This window comes from Ursus arctos, unplaced genomic scaffold (genome assembly GCF_023065955.2).
Source record: "Ursus arctos isolate Adak ecotype North America unplaced genomic scaffold, UrsArc2.0 scaffold_14, whole genome shotgun sequence".
Lineage (NCBI taxonomy): Eukaryota > Metazoa > Chordata > Mammalia > Carnivora > Ursidae > Ursus > Ursus arctos.
The window spans coordinates 32,029,311-32,053,512 of NW_026622808.1; the positions used below are offsets into that span (position 1 = coordinate 32,029,311).

Sequence of the window (24,202 nt, forward strand, 5' to 3'; positions counted from 1 at the left end):
CCTTGTCTGCGGCCTGCTCTGTCCTCTCAGAGCTGGGGCACATGGCATCCTGGACCTCCCAAAGCCCTCAGCTGCAGACAGCTTTCGCCAAGCCACAAAGCCCAGCTCCTTCCATGGCCTGCTGAGCTCACGCCTGAAGGATAGGGGCCCTGACACCTTCCTCAGCTCCACGAGACGGTCCTATGAGCCCCCCGATCCTGGTGGCCCATCTTCTTGACTGTGGGCCCTCTCAACCATCTCGTGCTGAAGCAGGTCACCTGGGGCTGTAGCCCCGTGCAATGGGATGTACCTGGACCCACAGGGAAGAAGACACAGCCCCCAGGGGCCCACCTCTGGCTTCACTGAACCAGCCACTGCAATGGGAGCCAGCACTCAGAGGTGGGCAAGGGGGCTGCCAGCTACCCCATGGCCATACTGGCTCCTGCCCTGTGATGCGGGGATCAGCCCCCAGTGCCTGCCGGGTCCAGGAGCTTCTCTTACCATCACCCTGTCAATGCTGGGGCCCAGTGTCTTCTGGACTGTCCTCAGCACAAAGGGTGCCTGTTAGGACATGCCTTCCCTAGTGACCTACGGGGGCCAGACGGGGCCTGGAGCAGAGTCTCGGGACAAACAGGGAAGAGGCCTGCATGGTGGATGGTCCCAGTGAAGAGGCAGCAGCCTTAAGAACATCCACACGTCTCCGCCAGTGGGGACCAAGGCCAAGGGCCTGCCGGTGAGCAGCCCAAGGCGTGCACCTTTGACAGGGACCCAGAGCCCACCATGCCTCCTTACAGGTGGCAGCAGGCACAACTGAGACCCCAGGAGCCTTCCTGGCACAGCAGACTCTGGGAATGGGGTCCAGAAGGGCTGGTGCAGCCCTTGGCCTCAGTGGAAGAGGTACCCAGTGTGGCAGAGAGACCTCCCATGGACACAGAAAGGAGCTCCGGGCAGTACTTTGAGGGGCTTCTGTCTAAACAAGGCACTGGGGGGACACAGGGTGGTGAACTGCTCTCTGCAGGACCATCTCTGTCCAGCCCCAACACGCTCTCTGCACCTGCATGGCCCTTTCCCCAACAAAGCACATACCATTTTAATTTTAAAGGTGCTCAAGTTGGAAAAGATGCTCACGAGGCCTGAACTTATAGGGGATCATGGAAGATTTCCCACCCACCCCCTTGTAAGCCTCTTGCTTCTTTCCCAACTGGGACCCCCTCCCCCCTGGCTTAGACCTCTATGGTAGGGCTGCTGGGAAGCCACCATACCCAGGCTCAGGCACTTCCTACCCTGGTGGCCCAGCTCCGGGGGCCTCCCCACTCCCAGGGCAGCACCCTCGGGAAGGCCTAGCCCAGAGCCATGACCTCGCCCTGATAACAAGACAGCAGGTTTGGCACAGAACTCAGGCTCTCTCTGGCAGGCACCCCAACTGGCCCTGGGCCTGGAAGATGCTCTATCTGGATCTCCCAGGATGGGCTCGGCACCCCAGCAGTAACCCCACTAATACCTGAGGCCTGTCCCGGTGCGTGTTCACAGCCATCACATTCAGGAATATGGATTCCACTTTACAACCTGCCAAAGGGAAGATGTAAATCCGTTTCCCGTCCTGGAGGCATAGAGGGTAGAAGCTTCTTTCAGGTGGAGGCCTGGGGTATCATAGCACAGGGCAGCCATTCACAGCCTCATCTGGGTCCTCCCACCTTAGGCAGCTTTGGTGCGCACGTGAGGAAGGACGAGGCGCCCCGTCAGGCCTGTGTTTACCATGTGCCGCCACGCAGCCTTGGTGAGAAGCCCAGGAGGGCTTCACTGAGGACACGAGCCGTCACTGCCGGGGCGGAGAGCAGTCCAAGCAGCAGCAGGCCCGAGCTCAGCATGGAATCATCCCTTGAGCCTTCAGGGCCCCTGAACCACTCACACCCCAAGCACGCCATAAACACAAGGCCCAATCTACACCAGGGCAGGGGCTCCGTGCGATGGGGACAAGGCGATGAGCACACAGGGGCATGACATCAGCTGTCACTGGGCTTTCTGGTCATTCTCCCAGGGACACGACCACCCGAGGGGTGCCTCGTAGCCTGTGCTGAAGGTGAGGAGCTGAGACCCAGGAGCTTAGGAGGGGGCCTGAGGGCTCTGCGGGCACAGTGGGCAGAGGTGGGACTCAAATGACTGCGCTCAAAATACCCTGAATATTTCAAGGCCCAGGTCCTGAGGGGCCACGGGGCTTTGTGGGGATTTCGGAAAAACCAGAAAAGCCCCTCATGCAGGTGAGTGATGGTTAAGGATCACTGGAAAAGCATGTGTGGCCACAAAAATTGAAACCAAAAAAAAAAAAAAAAAAGGAAATTGGGAAAGGCAGTGGGGTGGGCAGAGGAGAAATGAGCCCCTGATGGGATTTTCAAGGGATCTGCAGAAAAATCGTGGAGCCCCGTGGAAAGCCAGCGTCCGGCAACCAGGTGAGCGTGCAAGAAGCTTCCTTACCGTAAGCCACAGGGGTCAGCTTCAGGACGGTGTGCAGCGGACACTTGAGGTAGGGCAGCTGCTCTGTGGACACAGATGGGCATGGCTGGCACGCGAGGGATGCCCGCGTGACAGTCCCTCCGTCTCCCTCACATCCACACATCCCACCTCCCCGGGGCCGGCCCGCACCTGCCGCCTTATCAAGGAAGTAGGCCAGGAGGCAGCGCATCACGGCCTGGTGACAGATGACCAGCACATTCTCTTGCCTCTCCAGCTCCATGATGACAGGCTCGAGTCGCTGTACCAGGTCCTCGTAGGACTGCAAGGACAGGCGGGAAGGGTCCCTTAGGCCCTTGCTCCGGGGGTAGTGACAGAGACATTCTGGGTAGCAGGCTACCTTCTCGCTCCCGGGACCCTCACCATTCTAGGAGGTTGTGGCTGGGAATCCTCCAGCCTGGAACCCCGGGGGCACAGGGGGAGGGCAGCTCCGGGCTAGGGCTTGCCTTTGTGGGACAGCGAGCTGCCCAGCTTGAGAGGGAAGCTGGGAGGGGAGAAGAATTGGCAGCCTGAGAAAGAGCTCGCATCCTCTAGGGCCAGGTCCCGGGAGGACTATAGGGCAGCGCTGGGCCTCAGGTTGCCATCCTGAGGGGCCATCTCCATGCCCACCCACACGGCCCCTGGCGGAACCCTCCGCTGCTGGAATTCACACACTGGCAGCTGAGGACTGGGAGGAGAGACACCGCGTCCTTCCAGCCCCCCAGCAGACGGAACGCACAGGAAGAACCGTGGGGCTAGGAGGAGCAAAGATCCCCCAAACTTCCTGGAGCATGACCCATCAGCATGACTGAGGGCCCAGGAACAACGATGCTCACGGTCGGCCTGCCCCGTGCCTCCCCTGGGTGCCATGAGGTAGCTGATGAGGAGCCCTTGGACCAACGCATCGGCCCTGGGGTATAGAGACTTCCCCACCGGAGACCAAGCCCTCTTGGCACACAATGAGCGGGCCTGCAAAACACACGCCTCACGCTGGGGCCGGAGGTGCCCTCCGCACACTGACTGTAGTTCCAGGGGAATCTGAGATCAGTTCTTTCGCTAACTATAATTCCCCTACCAATTTCCCCCGCTGTATTCTCAAGTCTGAACAGGCAACTGCTTTGCTTCCTTTCACTGTTATCTGGGTTAGTTTTTAAACCTGACTCTGCCTCACAGTACGACGTGAGCAATAATTAATGCTCCCCAGGGCTGTACTTTTCCTGAACACAGCATGGCAGAGGGGCCAAGAGTCTGGCATGTGGGGGGCGGGGAGCTTCTGTATGTGTCCGTGTATGTGTGTCTGTAGGGCTATCTTGATTTGGCCACTGCCCCAGGCCACCTCCTGGAAGTGGGAGATACCCCAGTCAAAGGTGACCTATTTCTCTCCTGGGGCCTGGGCTGAGCCAGGAGCCAGACTGAGGGAAGGTGTCCGAGCACATGCCTCTTGTGGCCACAACTCAACTGGGAAAGGTCTCTCTAGGTCCGTATTCAGGGCTCCATGTCTGGAGCGACAGGGAGGACATGATCCCTGTGACACCCCGGGGAAGAGGAAAGGAAAAGATGGGGAACATCGGGGAGCAAGGATCCAAAGAGTCTCAGAATTGGGGGTCCCGTGCAGCCATGGCCACCCACCGCCCAAGGGGGGGTGGGGACTGCGGCCTGGGCAACGTGGCTGGGAAGTGGCGGAGATGACAGGCACACCCAGCCTGGCCGAGCTCTGAGGTCAGGCCCCACTTGCTGCCCACGCAGCCTCCAGAGTCCCCCAGGGGTCCTGGGGCAGACGGCAGGTGGTGGCTGGGGCTAAGCCCCCAAATCCCACCTACCTCCCCTTTGGGGTACCGGTACCGGTACTTGTCCTGGTCCCGTAGGGCAAATTCCAGCGGATAATGATCCTGAATTTCTTCATAGGTCATCTCCTCACAGACGCCCTAGGGAGATACGGCAGTCATCACCTCTCCCATGCCGGGCGCGGGGATCAGCCCTGTGTCGGGGGGAGGGCAGGCAGAGGGGACGGGGTTTACAGGGCCTTTCCTGGGCCACGGGGGTCCTCCCAGCCTGGAGCTTAGGACCCCTCTGGGAAGAGCAGGCCCTTGGTGACGCTGGGCAAGGGGGCAGCCCCTCGTTTGTAAAGAGCTGCCAGGACAGTCTTTCCCATCCATCCAGTTTATGTCATAAAAATAAATGCAGGAATGTTAACTATGTGTCTTTCCTTGTGTCTTTTGTTTTCTGTGCTGTGGAAATAGTATTCTGAGTTACGGACCCTCGTACAAGCTATAAAGCAAGATTTCACTTATGTCAGGGGCGCCTGGGGGGCGCAGTCGTTAAGCGTCTGCCTTCGGCTCAGGGCGTGATCCCGGCGTTGTGGGATCGAGCCCCACATCAGAATCCTCTGCTATGAGCCTGCTTCTTCCTCTCCCACTCCCCCTGCTTGTGTTCCCTCTCTCGCTGGCTGTCTCTCTCTCTGTTAAATAAATAAATAAAATCTTAAAAAAAAAAATTTCACTTGTGTCTTTCAAGATACACACGCTCTCACACATAGCATGAAGAGTATAAATACTATTTTTTTTTTTTAAATCCAGTAGAGAAGAACACTGGTGGACAACACTTAAGTGTAGTTTAAGGGCCCTAAGAGGGGAAGAAACCATAAAATGTCCTAATAAAAGTTGCTGGTCTCTGCCTTTGTTCTAAGTTGTTTTCTAGATAAAGTCTTGGGGCAAAGTTGTCTATTAAGAAGGAAAGAACAAGGGGCGCCTGGGTGGCACAGCGGTTAAGCGTCTGCCTCCAGCTCAGGGCATGATCCCGGCGTTGTGGGATCGAGCCCCACATCAGAATCCTCTGCTGTGAGCCTGCTTCTTCCTCTCCCACTCCCCCTGCTTGTGTTCCCTCTCTCGCTGGCTGTCTCTATCTCTGCCAAATAAATAAATAAAATCTTTAAAAAAAAAAAAAAGAAGGAAAGAACAAGATGAAAAACTTTTAGCTGTAAATGTCTGTATGGAAAAAAAAAGAAGAAGGAGAAGAAGGAGAAGGAGAAGGAGGAGAGGAAGAGGAGGAGGAGGAGGAGGAGGAAGAAGAAGAAGAAGAAGAAGAAGAAGAAGAAGAAGAAGAAGAAGAAGAAGAAGGAGAAGGAGAAGGAGAAGGAGAAGGAGAAGAAGAAGAAAGATCTCAAATCAAGAATCTGATCTCCCACCTTAAGATACTGGAACAAGAAGAGCAAGCCAAACCCAAAGCAAGCAGAAGGAAGGAAGTAATAAAGATCAGAGCAGAAGCGAATGTAATAGAAAACAGAAGACAGAGACAAGCAAGGAAAGCAGAAGTCGGTTCTTTGATAAGATTAACAGAATTCACAAACCTTTTGCTAGATTGACAACAGAAAAAGCTCAAATCACTATGATCAGGCATGACAGAGGAGGGACATTACTACCAAGCTTCCAGAAAGAGAAGAGACTGTAAGGGACTCCTGCGAACAACTCTGTGCCAACAAATGAGATACCTTACACGAACTGAGAAAATTCCTAGAAAGACAAACCATCTTTGTTGAGTCAGATGTGTCCCTGCTGAAAGATACGTTCAAGTCCTAATGCCTGGTACCTGTGAGCATGACCTTATTTAGAAATAGGGTTTGGGGGCGCCTGGGTGGCTCAGTGTTTGACTCTTGATTTTGACTCAGGTCATGATCTCAGGGTTGCGATCAAGCCCCATGTCAGGCTCTGCGCTCAGCGTGGAGTCCGCTTGAGATTCTATGTCTCCCTCTCCCTTCCCCCAGCTCACACGCGCACTCTTGCTCTCTTTCTAAAATAAATAAAATCTTTTTTTTTAAAGATTTTATTTTTTTTAAAGGTTTTATTTATTTATTTGACAGAGATAGAGACAGCCAGCGAGAGAGGGAACACAAGCAGGGGGAGTGGGAGAGGAAGAAGCAGGCTCCCAGCGGAGGAGCCTGATGTGGGGCTTGATCCCATAACGCCAGGATCACGCCCTGAGCCGAAGGCAGACGCTTAACGACTGAGCCACCCAGGCGCCCCTAAAGATTTTATTTATTTATTTGACGGAGACCAAGAGAGCACAAGCAGGGGGAACAGCAGAGGGAGAGATAGAAGCAGCCTCCCCGCTGCACAGGGAGCCTGACGTAGGGTTTGATCCCAGGACCCCGGGATCATGACCTGAGCCGAAGGCAGATGCTTAACCAATAAATAAATAAAACCTTCAAAAAAAAGAAATACAGGGGCGCCTGGGTGGCACAGCGGTTAAGCGTCTGCCTTCGGCTCAGGGCGTGATCCCGGCGTTATGGGATCGAGCCCCACATCAGGCTCTTCCGCTATGAGCCTGCTTCTTCCTCTCCCACTCCCCCTGCTTGTGTTCCCTCTCTCGCTGGCTGTATCTATCTCTGTCGAATAAATAAACAAAATCTTAAAAAAAAAAAAAAAAGAAATACAGTTTTTGCAGATGTAACCAAGTAAATGAGGTCATCGGGGGTGGGCCCCAGTCCACTGGCTGATGTCCTTTCAATTGACCATGTGAAGACACAGCGAGATACACGCAGGGAAGAAGGCCATGTGAGGACAGAGATGAGGTGATGCAGCTGTGAGTTAAGGAATGCCAAGGATTGCTGGCAATCACCAGATACTTGGTAAAAATATGGGCATTGACAGTGATTCTGCTAAAGGCTCAGAAGGAAGTGGAGCATGGTAGAGAAAGTTCCTATAGAAATACATATATCCTCATGAGCATAATGCTGCTAGAAACACGGATGTTGGGGTACCTGGGTGGCTCGGTCAATGAAGCAGCTAACTCTTGATTTCAGCTCAGGTCATGATCTCAGGGTCCTGGGATCAAGCCCCGCATTGGGCTCTGTGCTCAGTGGGGAGTCTGCTTGAGATTCTCTCCCTCTCCCTCTGCCCCACTGCCCCTGCTCATGCTCTCTCTCTCTCTCAAATAAATAAATCTTAAAAAAAAAAAAAAAGAAATACAAATGTGAAAGGTGCTTCTGGTGAGGCCTCAGAAGGCAGTGGAAGGTGGTAGTCACTGGACGCTGAAGAAAAGGAGATCTTTGTTAGAAAGTGGCAGAGAACTTGCTGAACGATGTTCTACTGTTGGTTGGCTATATTAAAAAAAAAAGACAGATAATAACAAGAGTTGGGAAGGATGTGGAGAAATCGGACCCTTCCTGCGCTACTGGTGGGAATGTACAATGGGGCAGTCTGGCGGTTTTTCACGCGGTTAAACAGAGAGTTTACCAAAGGACCCAGCAATTCCACTCCTCCATATCTACCCAAGAGAAAGGACAACATGTCCACACAAAAGGCTGCACACGAATGTTTACAGTAACATTATTCCTAAGAGCCCCCACATGCAGACCCCCCCAAAGCCCGTCCACGGATGACTGGCTATGTCACCTGGGGTATATCCGTCCGCTAGGATATGGGGCAATATAAAGGAATGGAGCTCGAACTTCCTACCTCGTACGTTGACCTTGAAAACATGCTGAGTGAAAGAAGCCAGTCACAAAAGACCAGAGTGTCTGACTCCATTTATATGAAATATCCCCACGAGGCCGGTCCGCAGAGACACAAAATAGACGAGTGGTAGCCTCGGGCCGGGGGGAGGGGTTGGAAGGAAATGGAGGGCTGGGGTCAGGGTTGCTTCCTGGAGTAATGAAATGTTCTGAGAGTGATCGCCGTGGTGGTTACACAATTGGGTGACTATCCCAAAGCCCGCTGACTTATACGAGTTAGGTAGGTGAACTGTATGGTATGTGAATTATTTCTCAATAAAGCTGGTATTTAAAAAAAAAAAAAAGAACAAATAAGACTGTGAATTGTGGACTGAACTAAGGGAAAAAAAATCCCAGTGTTGAAATAGAAGGCTAGCCCAAGGCTGTTTACCAGAACGCAGGAAAAGAACAAAGATAAACATAGAAAGATGATGACTAGATCACAGATATTAGAACAGTTTCCAAACTCAAAAGATAAAGAAGAGAATCTACCAGCATCTAGGAAAATAATCAGATTGACTACAAAGGAAAAAAAAGACAAAAAAAAACTGGGGTGGCCTAAGGCTTCTGTGCGAAGCCCAAAGCTAGAGCCGCGCCCGAGTCCCTGCAGGGCAGACGCTGGCGCCCAAGCGGCTCAGGGAGACCGTGGAAGCGCAGCTGCAGGCCTCCCACGACTCCCAGCAGCCACAGCTGATGGGAGCCCACACCACGGTCAAAAGAGCTACGAGACGGCTCACAGACAGTGCTCCCTCTTCTCCAGAGCTCACCAGTTCTCCCCCAAACTTCCTCCTTCCACTCAGTGGATCAATATTTATTGAGCACCTACCCTGTGTGGCACAAGGCAGACACCGTTCCTGCCCTCGTGGAGCCGGAACCCTTCCCAGGGCCTGGAAACCTGGGATGGTCCTGGACGCTTGTCTTCTTCTGTTATCACTTCCATCCCTTCCCCACATGTCGGTCCCCAGCATCCGGCCCAGTTCCTACCACGGGCGGGCTGGCACAAACACGTGTACAAATGAGTAAACGGCCTGCAAATCCACACATTCCTCTCGCACTTTCCAGCACGTTCCAGATGGCCTCACCTGACCAGGCCCCTGCGAGCACCTCTCCCTGCTCTCCCTTCTCCAGCCTGCCCTCTACCTCGCCCCAACAAAACCACTCTCCACGCCAGCTGGGGTGACCTTTCCACAATTCAAATCTGACCTCATTACCAGCTAGCGCTTCAGGCAATGGTGGCCTAGCTTGTTCCAGAACAACCCTCCAGGGAGAGCAACTAGAAAAGCCAGACAGAAAAGAAAAATTTTAAATCTGCTTGATATTATCATAGAGCTACAAGGCAGAGAGGCCGTGAGGGGCCAAGGTCTTGGAGGAAAGGGAAGCCCAAAGAGGGGAGCCTGGAACATGGCATCATTTCTCCCTTTGGGGTTTTGTTGCTTTGAAAGTGGAAGTTAAAAGGATGAGAAGCCGGGGGTGGGGGAGATGGGTGAAGGTGGTCAAAGGGTACCAAATTCCAGTGATAAGATAAATAAGTCTTGGGACGCCTGGGTGGCTCAGTCAGTGAAGCATCTGCCTTCGGCTCAGGTCATGATCCCAGGGTCCTGGGATCGAGCCCCGCATCGGGCTTCCTGCTCAGCGGGGAGTGGGCTTCTCCCTCTTCCCCTCCCCCTGGCTCATGCTCTCTCTCTCTCAAATAAATAAAATAAGAAAAAAGAAAGGAAGGAAGGAAGGAAGGAAGGAAGGAAGGAAGGAAGAAAGAAAGAAAGAAAGAAAGAAAGAAAGAAAGAAAGAAAGAAAGAAAGAAAGAGTTGCTGAGAGATTAGATCTTAAAAGTTCTCCTCACAAGAAAAAAAATGTGTAACTAAGGGAGGTGGCAGATGTTAACTTATTTTAGTCACCGTTGCGTAATATTCAGGCTCACCAAACCGTCATGTTGCACTCCTGCAGCTAACACACTGTTACATGCCAATTATATCTCAATAAAACGGGGGGCGGGGTGGGGAAGAGAAACCAAGCAGGAAGCAGGGACTGAGTGGACAGAAGGCGGGCCGAGCTGGCAACAATCTTGAGCTGAGGAGACAACAAAAGAGGCTTGGGCCCGCGAGGTTCTCCCTCAGAACCTTACAGGCCACATTCTAGGAGAAGGAGGAAGACCTCAACACTGAGTGGCCTCTACAAAGATCGAAATGCAGCTTTGCAACAGCTCTATCCCTGAGTAGACTACGGTAACCCACCCCAACTGGCTGCCCAAAGCAAAAGTTAATCCTCTGGAGAGAGAGAACATTCACTCGGGCCTAAATTACTTCTAGTAGTGTTCATCCAAACACCCGGCTCCCAACCAAAAGTTGGGAGTGTAACCAAAATACATCAAGAACTCCTAAAAATCACCAAGAAAAAGGCAGACAATCCAACAGGGGAAGAAAAAGAACGAAAGACCTCACAAAACATCCAAAGGGCCAAGAAACAAAGTAAAAAACTGCCCTCATTAAAACAGCGCAATTCCGTAAGTCATACTTAATATAAAAGCAGGTGAAAGAAATGAACCGGGAAGAGCTAGACGGGTGGTTAGAGGTAAGTGAGTTAACTGGGGAGAGACCAGTTTTAAGAAATTCTGGTTGGTCGAGATAGTTAAATTCAAAAGGGAAGAAAGGAAGGATGGGGGAGGAGGGATCCAATCCCTAAAAACTGAAGAAAAGTGAAGCGGAGAGCTCCCCCAGGGCCTCAGCACAGTTGCCCTGGCTGAGCTCAGGCGAGCCCCGGAGCACAGAGCAGCGGAGGGCGGGGCCAGGGAGCACCGAGCAGCAGAGGGCGGGGACGGTGATTACCGCGTCGATCTCGTTGAGGACCTTCCACTGCTCATAGGGCACGCCCAGGGCCTCGGCTGTCTGGATGGTCCTCTTCATCTGGCTCGTCCAGACCTTCAGGTCCTTGATGTTCTGATCACGGATGAACTGAGCCAGACTCCTGGCAAACTGAAACACATCAGAAGCAAATTCAGACCCGCAGATCCAAGGCTGCTCTCAAAGGACCACGGAGCCACAGGGCACAATGGCGTCGTGCCCACCCAGCCTCGGAACACAGAGAACTGACCTCTTGAGAACACCCACACCCTCAAGTGCTGTCCTTATGCATTCTCTCCAGACCCTCCATGTAGTTCTGGTGGATCCTTACGTCCCCTGCCATTGCCCACCTCCCGGCCATGTGTCCTGGACCATACGACCTCCCTACAAAGGCCTCAGTGTCTCCCCCGGACTGTGGTGCAGCCATCAGCTGCGCTGCAGGGATTTGGGTCACTCCCATAATGGCATGCCTCTCCAAGGAAAGGGGCTCAGCTGGTGACCGCACACATGGAAGCCAGAGATCCAAGCCTGGTGCTTGGTGACTTTCCCTACATGACAGGAACATTCCAGACTGATTACACATGAGCTACAAGAGCTGGAGTCGGGCCCATTGGACACACGCCTACATGTGCCCAGCTGCCCAGAAGTGCCAATGCACAGCTCCCCTCACCACACCCGCGCACACACACACACACACACACACACACTGACCTCCCTGCCCCGGGGGGACAGTCCCGGGTCCCCGCCAATCCGGCCCTTGAGGTTGAGCTCACTCTCCCCGTGCCGGCAGAGGTAGATGGAGCGGGGGGTCACGTGGATGTTCATGAGGTAATAGACGATGCGGCTCTGGATGTGATCGGCCACCCGGTTCACCACGTAGCTCTGGCCCACGTCCATGATCTTGATGTAGGACAGATCCCTTTCCAGACAGCAGGTCGAGAGAGACTGTGAGTGTGACTTGGCCCGCAAGGGCTCATCCTGCCAGCCATCGGAAGTGGCCGCAGAGCTGTGCATTTCGGACCACAGGCTTGAGATCACAGCACACGGGAGGGGCAGCTGGTGTGCAAGTGACAGGGGTGAGGAGGGAGCAACACAACACGTGTGACAGCCAGACAAGGCAGACAGACCCTGTGAGCGGTGCTCAACACTTGTGTTTCCAAAAGGTGACATCCAAAGTACACATTGTGCTCTGTGGCCCCCGGCCCCCACTTGCCTACCTCTGAGCTCTCAACGCACAGTCTGTAAGGTGAATAAGAGGTAGCTTTTTCCAGGACTGATCTGGGGGTAGCTGGCAAACGCTCCTCACCTCCGTGCCCCTGGCCAACCACCCCTGGACCTGCCTTTCCCTCCCCCAGTAAGCCCCGCCCCTGTACCCCAGCTCAGCCGCTTCCCTGGCCCGCTTCCCTGGCCCGCTGGGCCTGGGCAGCAGGGCGGTTGGGAGAACACGCTCGTCTGCTTATGTTTGCTGGGTGCCGGGAGGCAGCAGGAGGAAAGGCGGGGTTTCTCAGGCATCGTGCTCTGCGCTGGCCCGGGGAGGCCCTCTGAAGGTTCTCATCTGAGTTCTCACAGTCTGGCCCGAGGGCCTGGGTTTAGGCTTAGGGATGTTACACGGACACCAATAAAAATAGCAGCAAGGTTAACTGAGGAACCCAACAGGAGTGGCTCCAGTTAAGCCTCTCTCGTGCGGTCACATCACAGAACCATGAGAACCACTGTGCTGGGGTGACTGGAGAAACACGAAAAACCTGAGGGGTCCAGGCAGGGGGTGCCGACTGGCTTGGGTTGGCCACTAAGCCCGGCCAAGGAGACTCGGCCAGTGTAGGAACTATTCTGTAAAGACCCCCAGAAATCATCCGTCTTACAGGCGCTCGTCCCCCTTGGTTTGTATGCAGTAGATGTTCTCATGTGATTATACAGGACCTGCACCCAAGCTGATATCCCAGACTTTCACTTAATGCCACATAACTTACCTTGTCCCACGTGTCGTGGCTATGATCTGTGACTATGCAATACTTTACCAAGGGGCCATAGTGTTACTTACTTAACCACTGCTCCCACGTATGCTGTCATACAGCAGTTGGCGAACTATGGCCAACAAGTCAAATTCGGCCCGCGGCCTGCTTTCACAAATAAAGTTTTACTGGAACACAGTTATGCCCATTTATTGACATATTGTCTATGTTTCCTTTGCACTACAATGGCAGAATTAAGTAGCTCAACAGAGACTGTATGCCCCCAAAGCCTAAAATATTTGCTACCTGACCCTTTACAGGTAAAGTTTGCTACTGTAAGAGCCTCAGCTGAATGCCCCTTGTGGGCCTAAAGACCCCGCCCCACCCAACACTTACTCCTGTTGGGTCTGCCATTCCACAAGGAGGCAGTGGAGCTAACCAGCACGGTCACTGCCAGCTGTGCGTAGGCGGGATCCGGGCACTCCTTCCCCCATCTCAAAACACAGACTGTGCGCTTAAAGAACACGCAATGTCTGCAAATGCCTTGCGGGAAGACCCTCCGCGTAGCAACTGGGCTTGATTTTATAAGGGAATAACAGAAAATTCTTTTCCTTCTTCCTTTCTTTCTTCCTTCCTCCCTCCCTCCCTTCCTTTCTTTTTAGTGAGCTCTTTGCCTAATGCAGGGCTTGAACTTATGACCCTGAGATCAAGAGCCGCATGGAATAACAGAAAATTCTGTCTTGCAGAGCCCCAGATGAGGTAATATGGGTTCTGCAAGTCACCTCTGGCCCACAATTTCTGCCCAAAGGAAAGAAACAAGGCCAGACCACCTCTGCCCGTTGGGGTGGCTCCTCAGCCCCCACCATGGGGAGTCACAAGGAGGCGGCTGAGTGGGACCCCCAACCCCACTGCAGGACACGGGGCTCTCCTCACTCACCTGTCCAGGTCCTCGTCCAGCGACTCGTACGAATTCTCGTAGCACTCAATGCGTCGCATGAAGTCTTCCGTGGCCTCATCACTATCGTGGTTCACATAGTCAGGGCTGCCCAGTTTCACTTGCTGCCGGACCAGGCACAGAGCAAGGACACATCAGGGTTGGAGGCCAGGCAGGGCCAGAGACCAAGGAAAATGCTGGCCAGGGGGTGAGGGGAGGCTGAGCCAGAGGCCAGGACAAGGGTAGGGGCATGAGGCTGGAGGCCAAGCCCAGAAGACTGCTTCCATTAGGAAGAGTCCAGCAGTACCCTGGTCTTGGTTCCCATGCTAGTGCCAACAGAGTCTCACTGGGCAGCCTAAGACGGGAGTCCTCATCTTTGTGGCACATGGGGAGGTGAGGCCGGAGGGGCAAAGGGCCCGAAAGCCCCTTCCCACCTGAACCCTCTCCCCCAACCCAGATGCCCATTCCTTGGATAAACAGAGGGTAGGGGAGAGAGGTCAAATATATAAACAGCACTTCCTACCCCCACGCCCTACCTCCAGAGGCTGAAGCCCCCCTCCCACCGTCCGGGAAGTGAGGAGGGGGAAGGGAGGGGAGGTAAGAGGAGGGAGCAAGAGTGAGGCCACCCAGCTACATGGCCCTCCACACAAGTGGTGCCTGGGAGTCTCCGGTCACCTGACCTGGCATTGTACTGCCTCCCCTCCCCCACCCCAATGTTCAAGAAGCCCAAATCAAGGCCAGCCCAGGCACCAGCCCAAACCTGGAGCTGGACCTCACTGTCACGTGCCACCTCAGCTGTGTTACTGCCCCCACAAGGCCAGAGACACCACTCACCACGATGTTAGCAGCTATGACCTCAGGATCCACACAGATGGACTCCACAAAAAAGGTCTACGGCAAGGACATGGGCCAGCAGGAGGGAAGGAACCACAGATACATTCAGGGCCCTGGGCCTGGCTCCACGGAGCTCCCACCTCCCTGAGGCCCAGGCTGACCCCAGGGTCCTTCTTCTGGAGGTGGGGACAGGATCGAGAAGCCACCCTATCCGGGACTCTCCCACGAGACGCCCACCTCCCTGGAAAGAAAAGCCCAGGCGGAGAGGAAATAGCACCCCTGTAACCCACATCCAGTCTGGAGCCCACCTGCCTGACACCCGCGCACGTCAGGGGGCTGTGAGAGGGGCCCGGGACGGTCGGAACGCGCCACAGCCCAACCGAGGAGGTGAACCAAAGACGCCTCACCTTGTAGCCATTCTGTTCCCCAAAATTAAAGATGGTTGCTCTCCGTTCTCGGGTGGTATTCGTTGCATCAAAAACCTAGGACCAAACCAGGGTTAATTCGGACTCTGGCCCTCGAGCAGGGGGGAGGCCAGCCAACCGCGGCTGCACAGGGACCAGATTTCTCACGGGGACCAGCTGGGGCCCAGGCCACCGGCCTGGCCAGTCTCCTTTAGACCTGCGAGGGCTGGGCCGGGTCTCCCCTTCCTTGAGGAACACACCTCAGGAAAGCTGGAAGGAGCGGGTGCCTGTGCTCTCAGCGGGCACTCAGTCCGTGCTTGGCCAACAGGACTTCCTGTAAAACCAGTTAAACGTGGAATGCGGAACCCTTGCTTATTTCCACTCCATCCCGAGACTCCGCGAAGATGGGAGAAGAAGAATAAAGAGAACAGGAGAGGAGATGTCAACAAAATTCTGCGGACTGACTCAGAGAAATGGAGACAACCAAACACGAGCCCTCGGCCAGCAGAGCACACCCACCTGTGCAGAGCGGGGAGCATCAGGAACAGGACCCAGGTGTCTCTGAGAAAAGGGACAGGTGCGCAGAGGAAAAGGGAGGGCTGCCTCGTGGTGCAACTAAGAGCACGTGGAGCCCCAGGCCCCCTCCCTGCCTCAGGCCGACGTGTCCTCAGGGGTAACCCGCTCACCCGCGTGTCTAAAAGCAGCTTTTAGAGCACATTTTTAAAAAAGGCATTCAACCCCGGGCTCACGGGATACTCCAGCAAAACCTCAAATGTGAAAAACAGAGACCACATTAAAAAGAAGAAAAGGAACTTTGAGAAAATGAAGACGGGGCAGAGAAGAGAGAGAAATGTCAAAAAAAGATACAACTGTTATCTAAACAGAGCTACAAAATACTGTAGCGACCCCGAAACAGAAACAGAGGTCTAAAAAACTGGAACACTCAGAGATAAGAAATTTAGAAATTTAAATATTTAATTTAGAAATTAAAATAGGATCACGGAAAGTCTTTAAAAATTCAACCAAATGCTTATATGATAATGTTGAGAAAGTCTCCCTGAAAAGAGGACAAAAGTGACAGAGATAGGAAATCAGGAGGGAAAAAAAGATAAAATTAGGGCTCAAGCCCAGCATGAAACCACCAGTTCTAGAAAAAGCAGCTCAGAAAACTGGGAGTGGAGCAGAGAATCAATTGTCAGAAACTGGTGGGGGTGGCTTATCAAAGTAATAACAGATGACAATTTCCCTGACCTGTTAGAAAAGAGCTTCGCTTGGAGAGGGCCGCCCGGGAACGCGGCACAGCAAAGAAGCCCCAGCACGAGGCCCTGAAGTTCTCCCCAGAGAAAAGGGCATAAGCAGCCCCAGTTCCTTCCAAGAGCTGAAACTTTGGGGAAGATCAGCGAATCAGAATGTCATCAGACTTTTCCACAGCTGCTCTAGCAGCCATACTACCGCAGAGCGATGTTGTAGAAATTCTAAAGGAAAAATACTTCCCACCCAAACCCAACCATCAAATATGAGGATAAACACAGACATTGCCAGACACGCAAGATCTCTTTCAAGGTAATGCCCAAGAACCTTCCTCGGGAAGTTACTGGAACATGTGATCCGACAAAACAAGTCAGTATACCCAGGAGAGAGAAGACAGGGAGTCCGAGCGCAGGGCTCCAGCTGGGGGGTCAGGAGGAGGAAAGTCCCAGGGTTCCACAGACTGAGAAGGTGACGGGTCCAGATGGAGCAGGGGGACTCAGGGCTGCAGGAAGCACGCCTCCAAGAGGAAAAGGCAGCTGCTGTGTTTGACGGCTTAGGGTGAGGGGAGCGGCCTTTCCCATAGGCACCCTGGCTCAACCTTGTCCCACCCAACCATCCGACGGGAGGGGCCAACACATCGTTGGAATTCCATTGCCCGGGATTCACTGGGTTCCTGGAACAGCCACTAAATGTGGGACAGGATTCTCCCCAGCCCTGGAGAAATCATGTTTGCTAAAGACTTGGGTAACACGATACCACATGTGGTGACCAACAATGGGAGTATTCAGAAGGAAGTCCTACTGGGTCAGATGCAACCACAAGCCCAGAGGGAAATTCCCAGCACACATCCAGCCTCTTGCTTCCTCCTGTATAGTGGCGGAGACTTCCTCCCAGGGCCCCGCACCCGGCACCCGGGGGGCAGCTGCGGCCACACACACCCTCCCTTCCCTGCCAGGCGGCTGATAAGCAAAGGGCTAGATGTAGCTAGGCTCCCGCATGTCACTCCCAGAAGTCACCGGGATGTCCCACTCACCGCCACATGGCCCCCCTCCTCACTGAGGAACCGCCGGACGTCACGGAGGGCTGCCAGCGCACACTGCCTTCAGAAGAGAAAATACAGGGTCAGCCCCGCACCTGACCCTGGCTGCAGGAGGGCCACAGATCAGAGACACATCTTACCCCGGATTAGAGGGCCCAGTCCCTGGGGCCCCTTCTCTTCTCAAGGTCTCTCTTTCCTGAGGTCATTTTCGGTGCTTTTGCTAACTCTGCTCCTGTAAGTGGAAGGCTATGTGCTCCTGGCCACTGGGGATGTTTTTTAAAATACCACTTTTCTGCACCTTCTCTTCTCATCTCATTGTGTACAAATCCAGGCTGCCATTCTGCCATATTCATGATTTCTAAATGTCATGCATTTCCCCTGATTATCAAAATAAACACTTCTATTTTTTATTTATTAAGATTTTATTTATTCATGTGAGTGAGAGAGAGAGAGAGAGCACAAGCGGAGTGGGAGGCAAAGGGAGAAGGAGAAGCAGACTCCCCACTGAGCAGGGAGCCTGACAAGGGGCTTGATCCCAGGACCCTGAGATCATGACCTGAGCCGAAGGCAGGCGCTTAATCCACTGAGCCACCCAGGCGCCCCCAAATAAGCACTTTAAAAACAAGATGTTTCCTTGTGTGTGAGTGTTGGGGGCTGGTGGTGGGGAGAGAAAAGACACCGTGGCCCCCAGGGCGACATTATACTTACTATTCCATCTGCTTTCCTGGAAGAGAGAACCTGTGAACCTATCCCTTCCGGAGGAGGGTGCTGTTCCCTGCCTCTTGCACCCATGTCCACAGACCCACAGACCCTCCGGAAAGTGAAGCTTTCCCCATGACTGACTCTACTGCCTTCAGAACATCTCAGCCTTTTGGTTTATTGCTGCAGAACGGGCTGCTCTGTATAAGGGTCTTCCGCGTTTTATCCCTTTCTCCTCTAAGATCTGGAGACAGACAGAGCACTCTGGCCTTTTATCTATTACCTGCACTTTCTTGATGCAGGAGTGAAGTTAGATCTCCCTCCGTTTGTCTGATCTTCAGATTTGGAGTGCAAACCCCCAGCGCACCCAAGGACTCTGCCGTCGGGCTTTCACCAGCCGGGCCGCATGCCTGAGCGCGGAGGCCCAGGCCCGGCAGAGCAGGGGGCAGCCCGCTGGGGTCAGGGAGAAACGGGACAGACCTGAGTCCAGGTCCCTGGAAGAGGCTCTGCTCCTATGCCTCTTTTTGACCTTTCTGTGCCCCCCCCCCGGGGGGGGTGGTCTCTGTTAAAACTTTAAAGAGCTTTCTTCTGCCAAAAACCCCCTGAATTCCGAGAGCCCAGGAAACCGGCATTGCTGGGGCCATTTCTGGCTGCGTGTGCGCCCCAGGTTCTGGGCTAGGATCTGCAGGGTCGCTCTGGCTGAGGCAGCACCAGGTAAGAGGGATCTCAGGGCTCCAGGGGAGACGTAGGATGAACAGCCCAGGAGCCCGCGTGTACGGGAGTGTGGGTGAGAAGCGGGGGCAGTCTTATGGGACTGAGCCCTTCACCTGTGCAGACTGATGCGAACCCAGGTGGAGAGCGTCAGAACAGATCTGAATGGAGTTGGTAGACAAGTGGGCACGTGCCCATGGGCGCGCGTGTGGGCTCGCGTGCGTAGGAGACTGAGTGCACGAGTACGAGTGCACCTGATGGCCTGTATGTACGCGTGGCCTGCACATGTGCATGTGACCCTGCTTGCCCTTTCCTGGACCTTCCACCGTGCCCGCTGTCAGGGACGGACAGCAGCGTTGTGGAGCTCCAGGGACCTCAACAATATGTGATCACCCAGATCTCTGGGAATCTAGCCTTCTCTTCTCAGGCTTCCCATTTTAAAAAAGTCTGATCCTTCTGCGTTGCCAATTACCTGTGGGACATTTGGGGCTGGTTATTGGGAAATGGCCCTAAGCTTGTCGGTGCCCACAGCTTGAGGCTGCTGTAGAATTTGCACGGGAGACAACCTCTGACCTGCTAATTGGGTAACACTAGAAAGCTGGACACCACAGTTTTTAGTGGTAAGGGCTTAGAGTCAAGTCTGGGCTCTGGGAAGCACCTTGTTACCTTGTCTGAGATCCCTGAGCCTCAGCTTCCTCACCTGTAAAATGGGGAGGGGCAGTGACCACGGGCAGCAGGCACCCAACACACAGCAGTTCAAATATCAGTCCTCTCCCCTTTGTCTGAGTCACCAGAGAGTTCTACCCACAATTTGGCCACAGGCCTGAATGTCAGACTCCCCTTCCCTTTCTTGGTACAGCGGCCTGGCATGGCCTCACTGACCCAAGAGCAAACACTAGGGAAGGGCCCGGCCCCACAGTGGGGAGCTCTTGCCCCCTGGTGGCCACAGATGGAGGGCGCAGCCTAGTAGCCAGGCCTGGGCAGCAACCCAGTAGCTTCTGGCCTGGAGCTCTACTTGATTTGGGGAGGTCACTACAGCTGGGCCAACCTCTGCTAAATACCCTACCACAATGGCTGGACCCAGAGCAAGGGCAAGGAAGCTTCTTGATCCCTCAGCTGACAGCTGCCAAAAAGAGCACAGATCCTCAGACCACCAGTTGGTGTTCTTGGTTCAAGTCTGAATGGGGCAGGGAGGGGAGGAGGTAGGGTATCGTATGTAAATTCCCATCTCATGAATGAGAACAGGAGGGTGAAGTCTGAGCCACATGAAAGCAAAGCCAAGGCCTGTCCTACCCATGCCAAGAACATGCCAAGCACATGCCAAACATCTTTCAAATATACAGTTTATCCCAGGGCAAGGGAAGGAAGGCACAGTTCTGGGCCCAATCCTTCTAGCTTTGTGAGAAGGTGCCAGGAGGTAGTCCTTCTCCCACCCTGCCCCATCCCAGAGGCCTGTGTTCCTGCACCCACTCAGCCCCCTGCCTTACCAGAGGCCATGCCCATGGAGGGCCTGGGGTAAACAAGTGAGAGGTCTCTGCAGCCGGCCGTGACCTGCCCTGGGTGTCTCCTCCATCTCTCTGAAGCCCCATCTTCCCCTCCCATAGGATGTCCCTACTAAGGGTTCGTGAACCCCAGGGCAGGGCCAGCCACCAAGAGGGCATACACCTGGGGCGCCTAGGTGGCACAGTCAGTTAAGTGTCTGCCTTTGGCTTGGGTCATGATCTCAGAGTCCTGGGATCAAGCCCCACATCAGGCTTCTTGCTCAGCAGAGAGCCTGCTTCTCCTTCTCCCTCTGTCCCTCCCCACCGTTCAGGCTCGCTCTCTTTCTCTCTCTGTCTCAAATAAACACATAAAAGCTTTAAAAAAAAAAAAAAAAAAAAGAGGCCCTACACCCTCTCCCATTGTCCCCAAGTCTAATACATCCCCACCCCACCATATCCTGAGAGGTCAGGAGACCAGCCCTGTCACAGCCCAATGCGGCAGAGCAAGGCCAGGGCTCAGGAGCAGCTGGGCATCTGGGCTCCAGGGCCTTCTCTGTAAACACACATAATCACACACATACACACACTCACTTCCTGATTTTCAGGCCCTCTTCATTATCTGGAAGGAAAAACTCAAAAGACTTGTAGGTCTTGACCATGTCCCGGCGATACTGGCCAACGTTGAATTCTGGGGGAAAGAAAGGCTCAGCTTTCACACAGCAGCAGCCCTCCCCAGTTCTTGACCTTGACCCACCCCAGGCCACCCTTCTGTCTTCCCCTTCCCTCCCCCACAACGCCCCAAGGCCCCCTTGGAAGTCGAGGCCAAGTCTCACCGCGAGTGGGCACGCCAATCCAGTTCAGGTAGCGAGTCAGCTTCTTAGAGATGTAGGTCTTGCCCCTGGCAGGCAGGCCTACCATGACAATGAGCGTCGGGCAGTTGGTCATGCAAACTGAAAGGCAAGGAGCCGGCGTCAGATGCGGGCTGGGATGCCCCAGTGTGCCGCTCCCTCTGCTCCCGGCACAGGACATCGGATGGGCCTTCCAAGCCTCCTGGCCTCAGGCCCTGGTCTCAAGCCACCAGTGGCATAACCCAGGCCTGTCTGGGCTCCAGGAGCTGCGGCAGAATCTCATCAGCCCCTTCTCCTGATGGGCACTGCGGATATAAAGCTGGGCCTGCCACACTCCTGAATGAACCTGCCAGACGGAGCCAAGGCCCAGGGGAGAGTCAACACCCAACTGTCATCCGGGAATCCGCACCCCGCCCGCACAGCCTTGCAGCATTCCTGCTAGCACAGTTCCACTGCTTACCCTCCCTGCTGGGAATTTTGCCTCATCAGTACAAAGCCCAGCTCAAAAGCTGCTTCCTCAGTGAGCCCTTCCTCCCACCCACCCTGTGCTCCGCCGGCACACTCCTTCGATCCTGGCCCCTCACCCGTGAGTCTGCCCCCTGCACCTGATCGCTCGGAGTGGGAGCAGCCCTGCAGTGTCCGAGCCGTTTGGGATCATGCGGTCTGGCACAGAGTTGGTACTCAAAAATCATGGGCGGAGGGGGCATCTCGAAATCCCATAGGGTGAACACCAAAAGGGGCTGAGACCAGAGAGCTAGACCAATGTCCGCAAGGACTATCCCTCGGGCAGCCCACCTGCCACCATCCCACGTGCCGCCAGGTAAGTGCACCAGCCAGAGAAGTTGCCAAGGCCGGAGGCGGCGACAGGTCTGGACACAGCATCCCCAAACCCCGGCCCACTGGGACAGACACCAAGACAGCGGAACTACCAGCCTCACGTGATCCGGCTCAGCTTTCAGTGTGGCCTCACCTCAGAAACCTTAGGAAGCTTCCCTTTTGTTGTTCCCCAGCACCTGGGTTATGTGAAACCACAGCAGACAGACAGGTGGCCCATGTGGGGACCTGTCATTGCCCCTCCTTTGCTCCCAGGGCTCTGCAAGTGCCTTCTCCTGGTAGCCCTGCTTGGACAGACTGCTGGGCCCTACCCCTCAGCTTGTCTCCCTCACTGGAGCTGGAGCACAGAGGCCCCAGGGGCAGCCCCATGTGGGGCTCAGGAGTCAGGTCTGGGTTCCTATGTTGACTCTGACAATGACTGGCAACCCTGGGCCTTGGTGTCCTCACCTGTCAAATGGGCCGACAATCGCTCAGTGAGGCCTAGCACTATCTCCATGGAAAAGCCGGGCACCTCTGGGAAGCTGTGCCACCTGCCCAGCCCTGAAGACGCAGGCTCACCTACTGCCCTCGGGACTCGGGGTGCAGAGGCACCTGTCTGTCTCCAGGCAGGCCCCGCAGAGGAGTAAAGGGCCCTGCCTGCCAGTGGGGGCTCCATCGCTCCCGCACCTGATCTTTGGGCAAATGTGACCCAAGCTGTGAGCCTCAGGGGAGGGAAGCAGCGGATCCCACGGAACACAGGCCGACAGTGAGCAAGAGTGAACTTGCAGAAAAACCTCAGCATTGGCTAAGGTGAGAGAAAAGCAAGTTAAGCAAGGCCCTGCATCCTGAGGGCCAGTGACACTGGGGCCTGGGCTGTTTGCACAACTGCTGGCCAGGCTCTCAAGCAACTAAAGGGCAGTGAATCAGCTACTAAGCACGGGGGAAGCCTGCACACCCAGCCTGCTCCTCTCCTTCCCACTGCTCCCTGAAGGGCTCTCCCATGACCTCAGGAGTGGGGTTCTGCGTCCCTTTTGCACATTTCCTATCTTCCCCCAGACAGCCCTGGCCTCCTCCCCCAGTGTTTGGGGACAGGATCCCCTCCCTGGCCCCAAGCACAGCCACAGTAGGCAGGCAGGGTGGTCAACCACGGCTGGGTGCAAAACGCGAGCAATAAATTACCTATCAACTCTGTTCCTCAAGATAAGCTCCCAAGGAAATGACCCAAAGAAAGCCCAAAGTGCAAGTGTATTTGCAATAGCTCTGCTTACAACAGCAAAACATAAGCAAGCTGGCAGAAGAGGAATTACAAACAGAGGCCCACAAGAAGGAACACACTACGGGGTCTGAACGGAGAGCATATGCACCAGGGAACCTGGGGGTGCAGCCGGAGCTGTAGCTCTGGGCCCTTGAGAGCCTCGGCACTGAGTAATTAGATAGCAGAACATGAGGTTTACGTGCAGAAGATTTGCAGACATGTCCATTCAACTTACCTCACTGGTTCCTTTTCCTATATATTTGCTTAGGGCCACAAGAACCCAAGGAATCAAGAGGCCCGAGATAAGCCTGGTGCTACCCTGTGCTGACTTTCTGGTGGGCCACCTCAGAGGCAGCTACAAGTCCTGGAGAAGGTTCCAGAACTGGTTCCTGAATTGCACCTGTCCCCACTTCCTTGGGCCAGGCTGGGGAAGGGAGAACTCTCTAAAAGAAAGCAACCTGGCATCACCGTCCTGTTCAGAGGGGACAGAAAGGCATCTCTCCTACTGTCCTGTGCACATTCTAGTCATGTCCTTAGACAAGAAGTTCTTGCTACCTTTTTGCCAATAAAAGCCATCACAAGCACTGTCCTTTCTGGAATGCTCTGAGTCCTTTCTTCATCCCCTGCCCCACCTGCTCCCAGAGCTCCTCCAGGGCTGAGCTGAGGGGTTAATGATGAAGGAGGTAGCAGCTTCCGGGCCCTCATGTGTAGCTCTGAATTTCACCAAAGGAAGAAGAATTGCTAATGGAGAATAGGGGTGGGAGAGGCACAGCCAAGCAGCCTCTGGTGGCCTCAGGGGCCAGGGAATAGACACCAAAGACAACCCACGACACAGCACACACCAGCCATGGACTCCATATCCTCTTCTCTATATAGCTCTGTGATCAGGTCAACTTCCACCCATCCCCCACCCTCAGGTCCTCACCTGTCCTTGTGGTCTTCCACCGAGTTATAAATCTACCATGCAGGGGGTAAAACGCTGCATGAACACAGGCTCTGGGGACTGCGGGTGCTGCCCAGACAGGTTCCATGTTCACTCCTGGCTTACTCCCTGCTGTGAACTCAGGGACCCTCGCCTGGGGCCCAAACCCCCATACAATCTGCAGGTCTCATCTTTGGCTTCTTGGGTGCCTTCCCCTCCAGGAAGCCCTCCTGTGCTGGGCCAGTCCAGAGTCTCACCCACTGCAACA

General features: G+C 54.5%; 1 protein-coding gene across 10 annotated transcripts in view; it reads right to left on the reverse strand.

Annotated features, from left to right (window-relative positions):
• The window catches only part of PFKFB4 (6-phosphofructo-2-kinase/fructose-2,6-biphosphatase 4), a 32,318-nt gene that overhangs the window by 2,534 nt on the left and 5,582 nt on the right, over positions 1-24,202 (reverse strand). For 4 of the 10 annotated variants that reach the window (XM_026500769.4, XM_026500771.4, XM_026500768.4 and 1 more), the window contains exons 2-13: positions 20,930-21,046; positions 20,688-20,784; positions 17,200-17,266; positions 14,919-14,993; positions 14,512-14,568; positions 13,681-13,802; positions 11,503-11,710; positions 10,777-10,923; positions 4,287-4,391; positions 2,620-2,749; positions 2,452-2,514; positions 1,481-1,545 (exon numbers count right to left, since the gene is read on the reverse strand). In XM_026500769.4, coding sequence (XP_026356554.1) covers positions 1,481-1,545; positions 2,452-2,514; positions 2,620-2,749; positions 4,287-4,391; positions 10,777-10,923; positions 11,503-11,710; positions 13,681-13,802; positions 14,512-14,568; positions 14,919-14,993; positions 17,200-17,266; positions 20,688-20,784; positions 20,930-21,046 — 1,253 coding nt within the window. Of the gene's footprint in view, positions 1-1,480; positions 1,580-2,451; positions 2,515-2,619; positions 2,750-4,286; positions 4,392-10,776; positions 10,924-11,502; positions 11,711-13,680; positions 13,803-14,511; positions 14,569-14,918; positions 14,994-16,545; positions 16,660-17,199; positions 17,267-20,687; positions 20,785-20,929; positions 21,047-24,202 lie in introns of those variants that run through there. The other 6 variants (XM_048226764.2, XM_048226763.2, XM_057312066.1 and 3 more) reach the window with 5 other exon arrangements.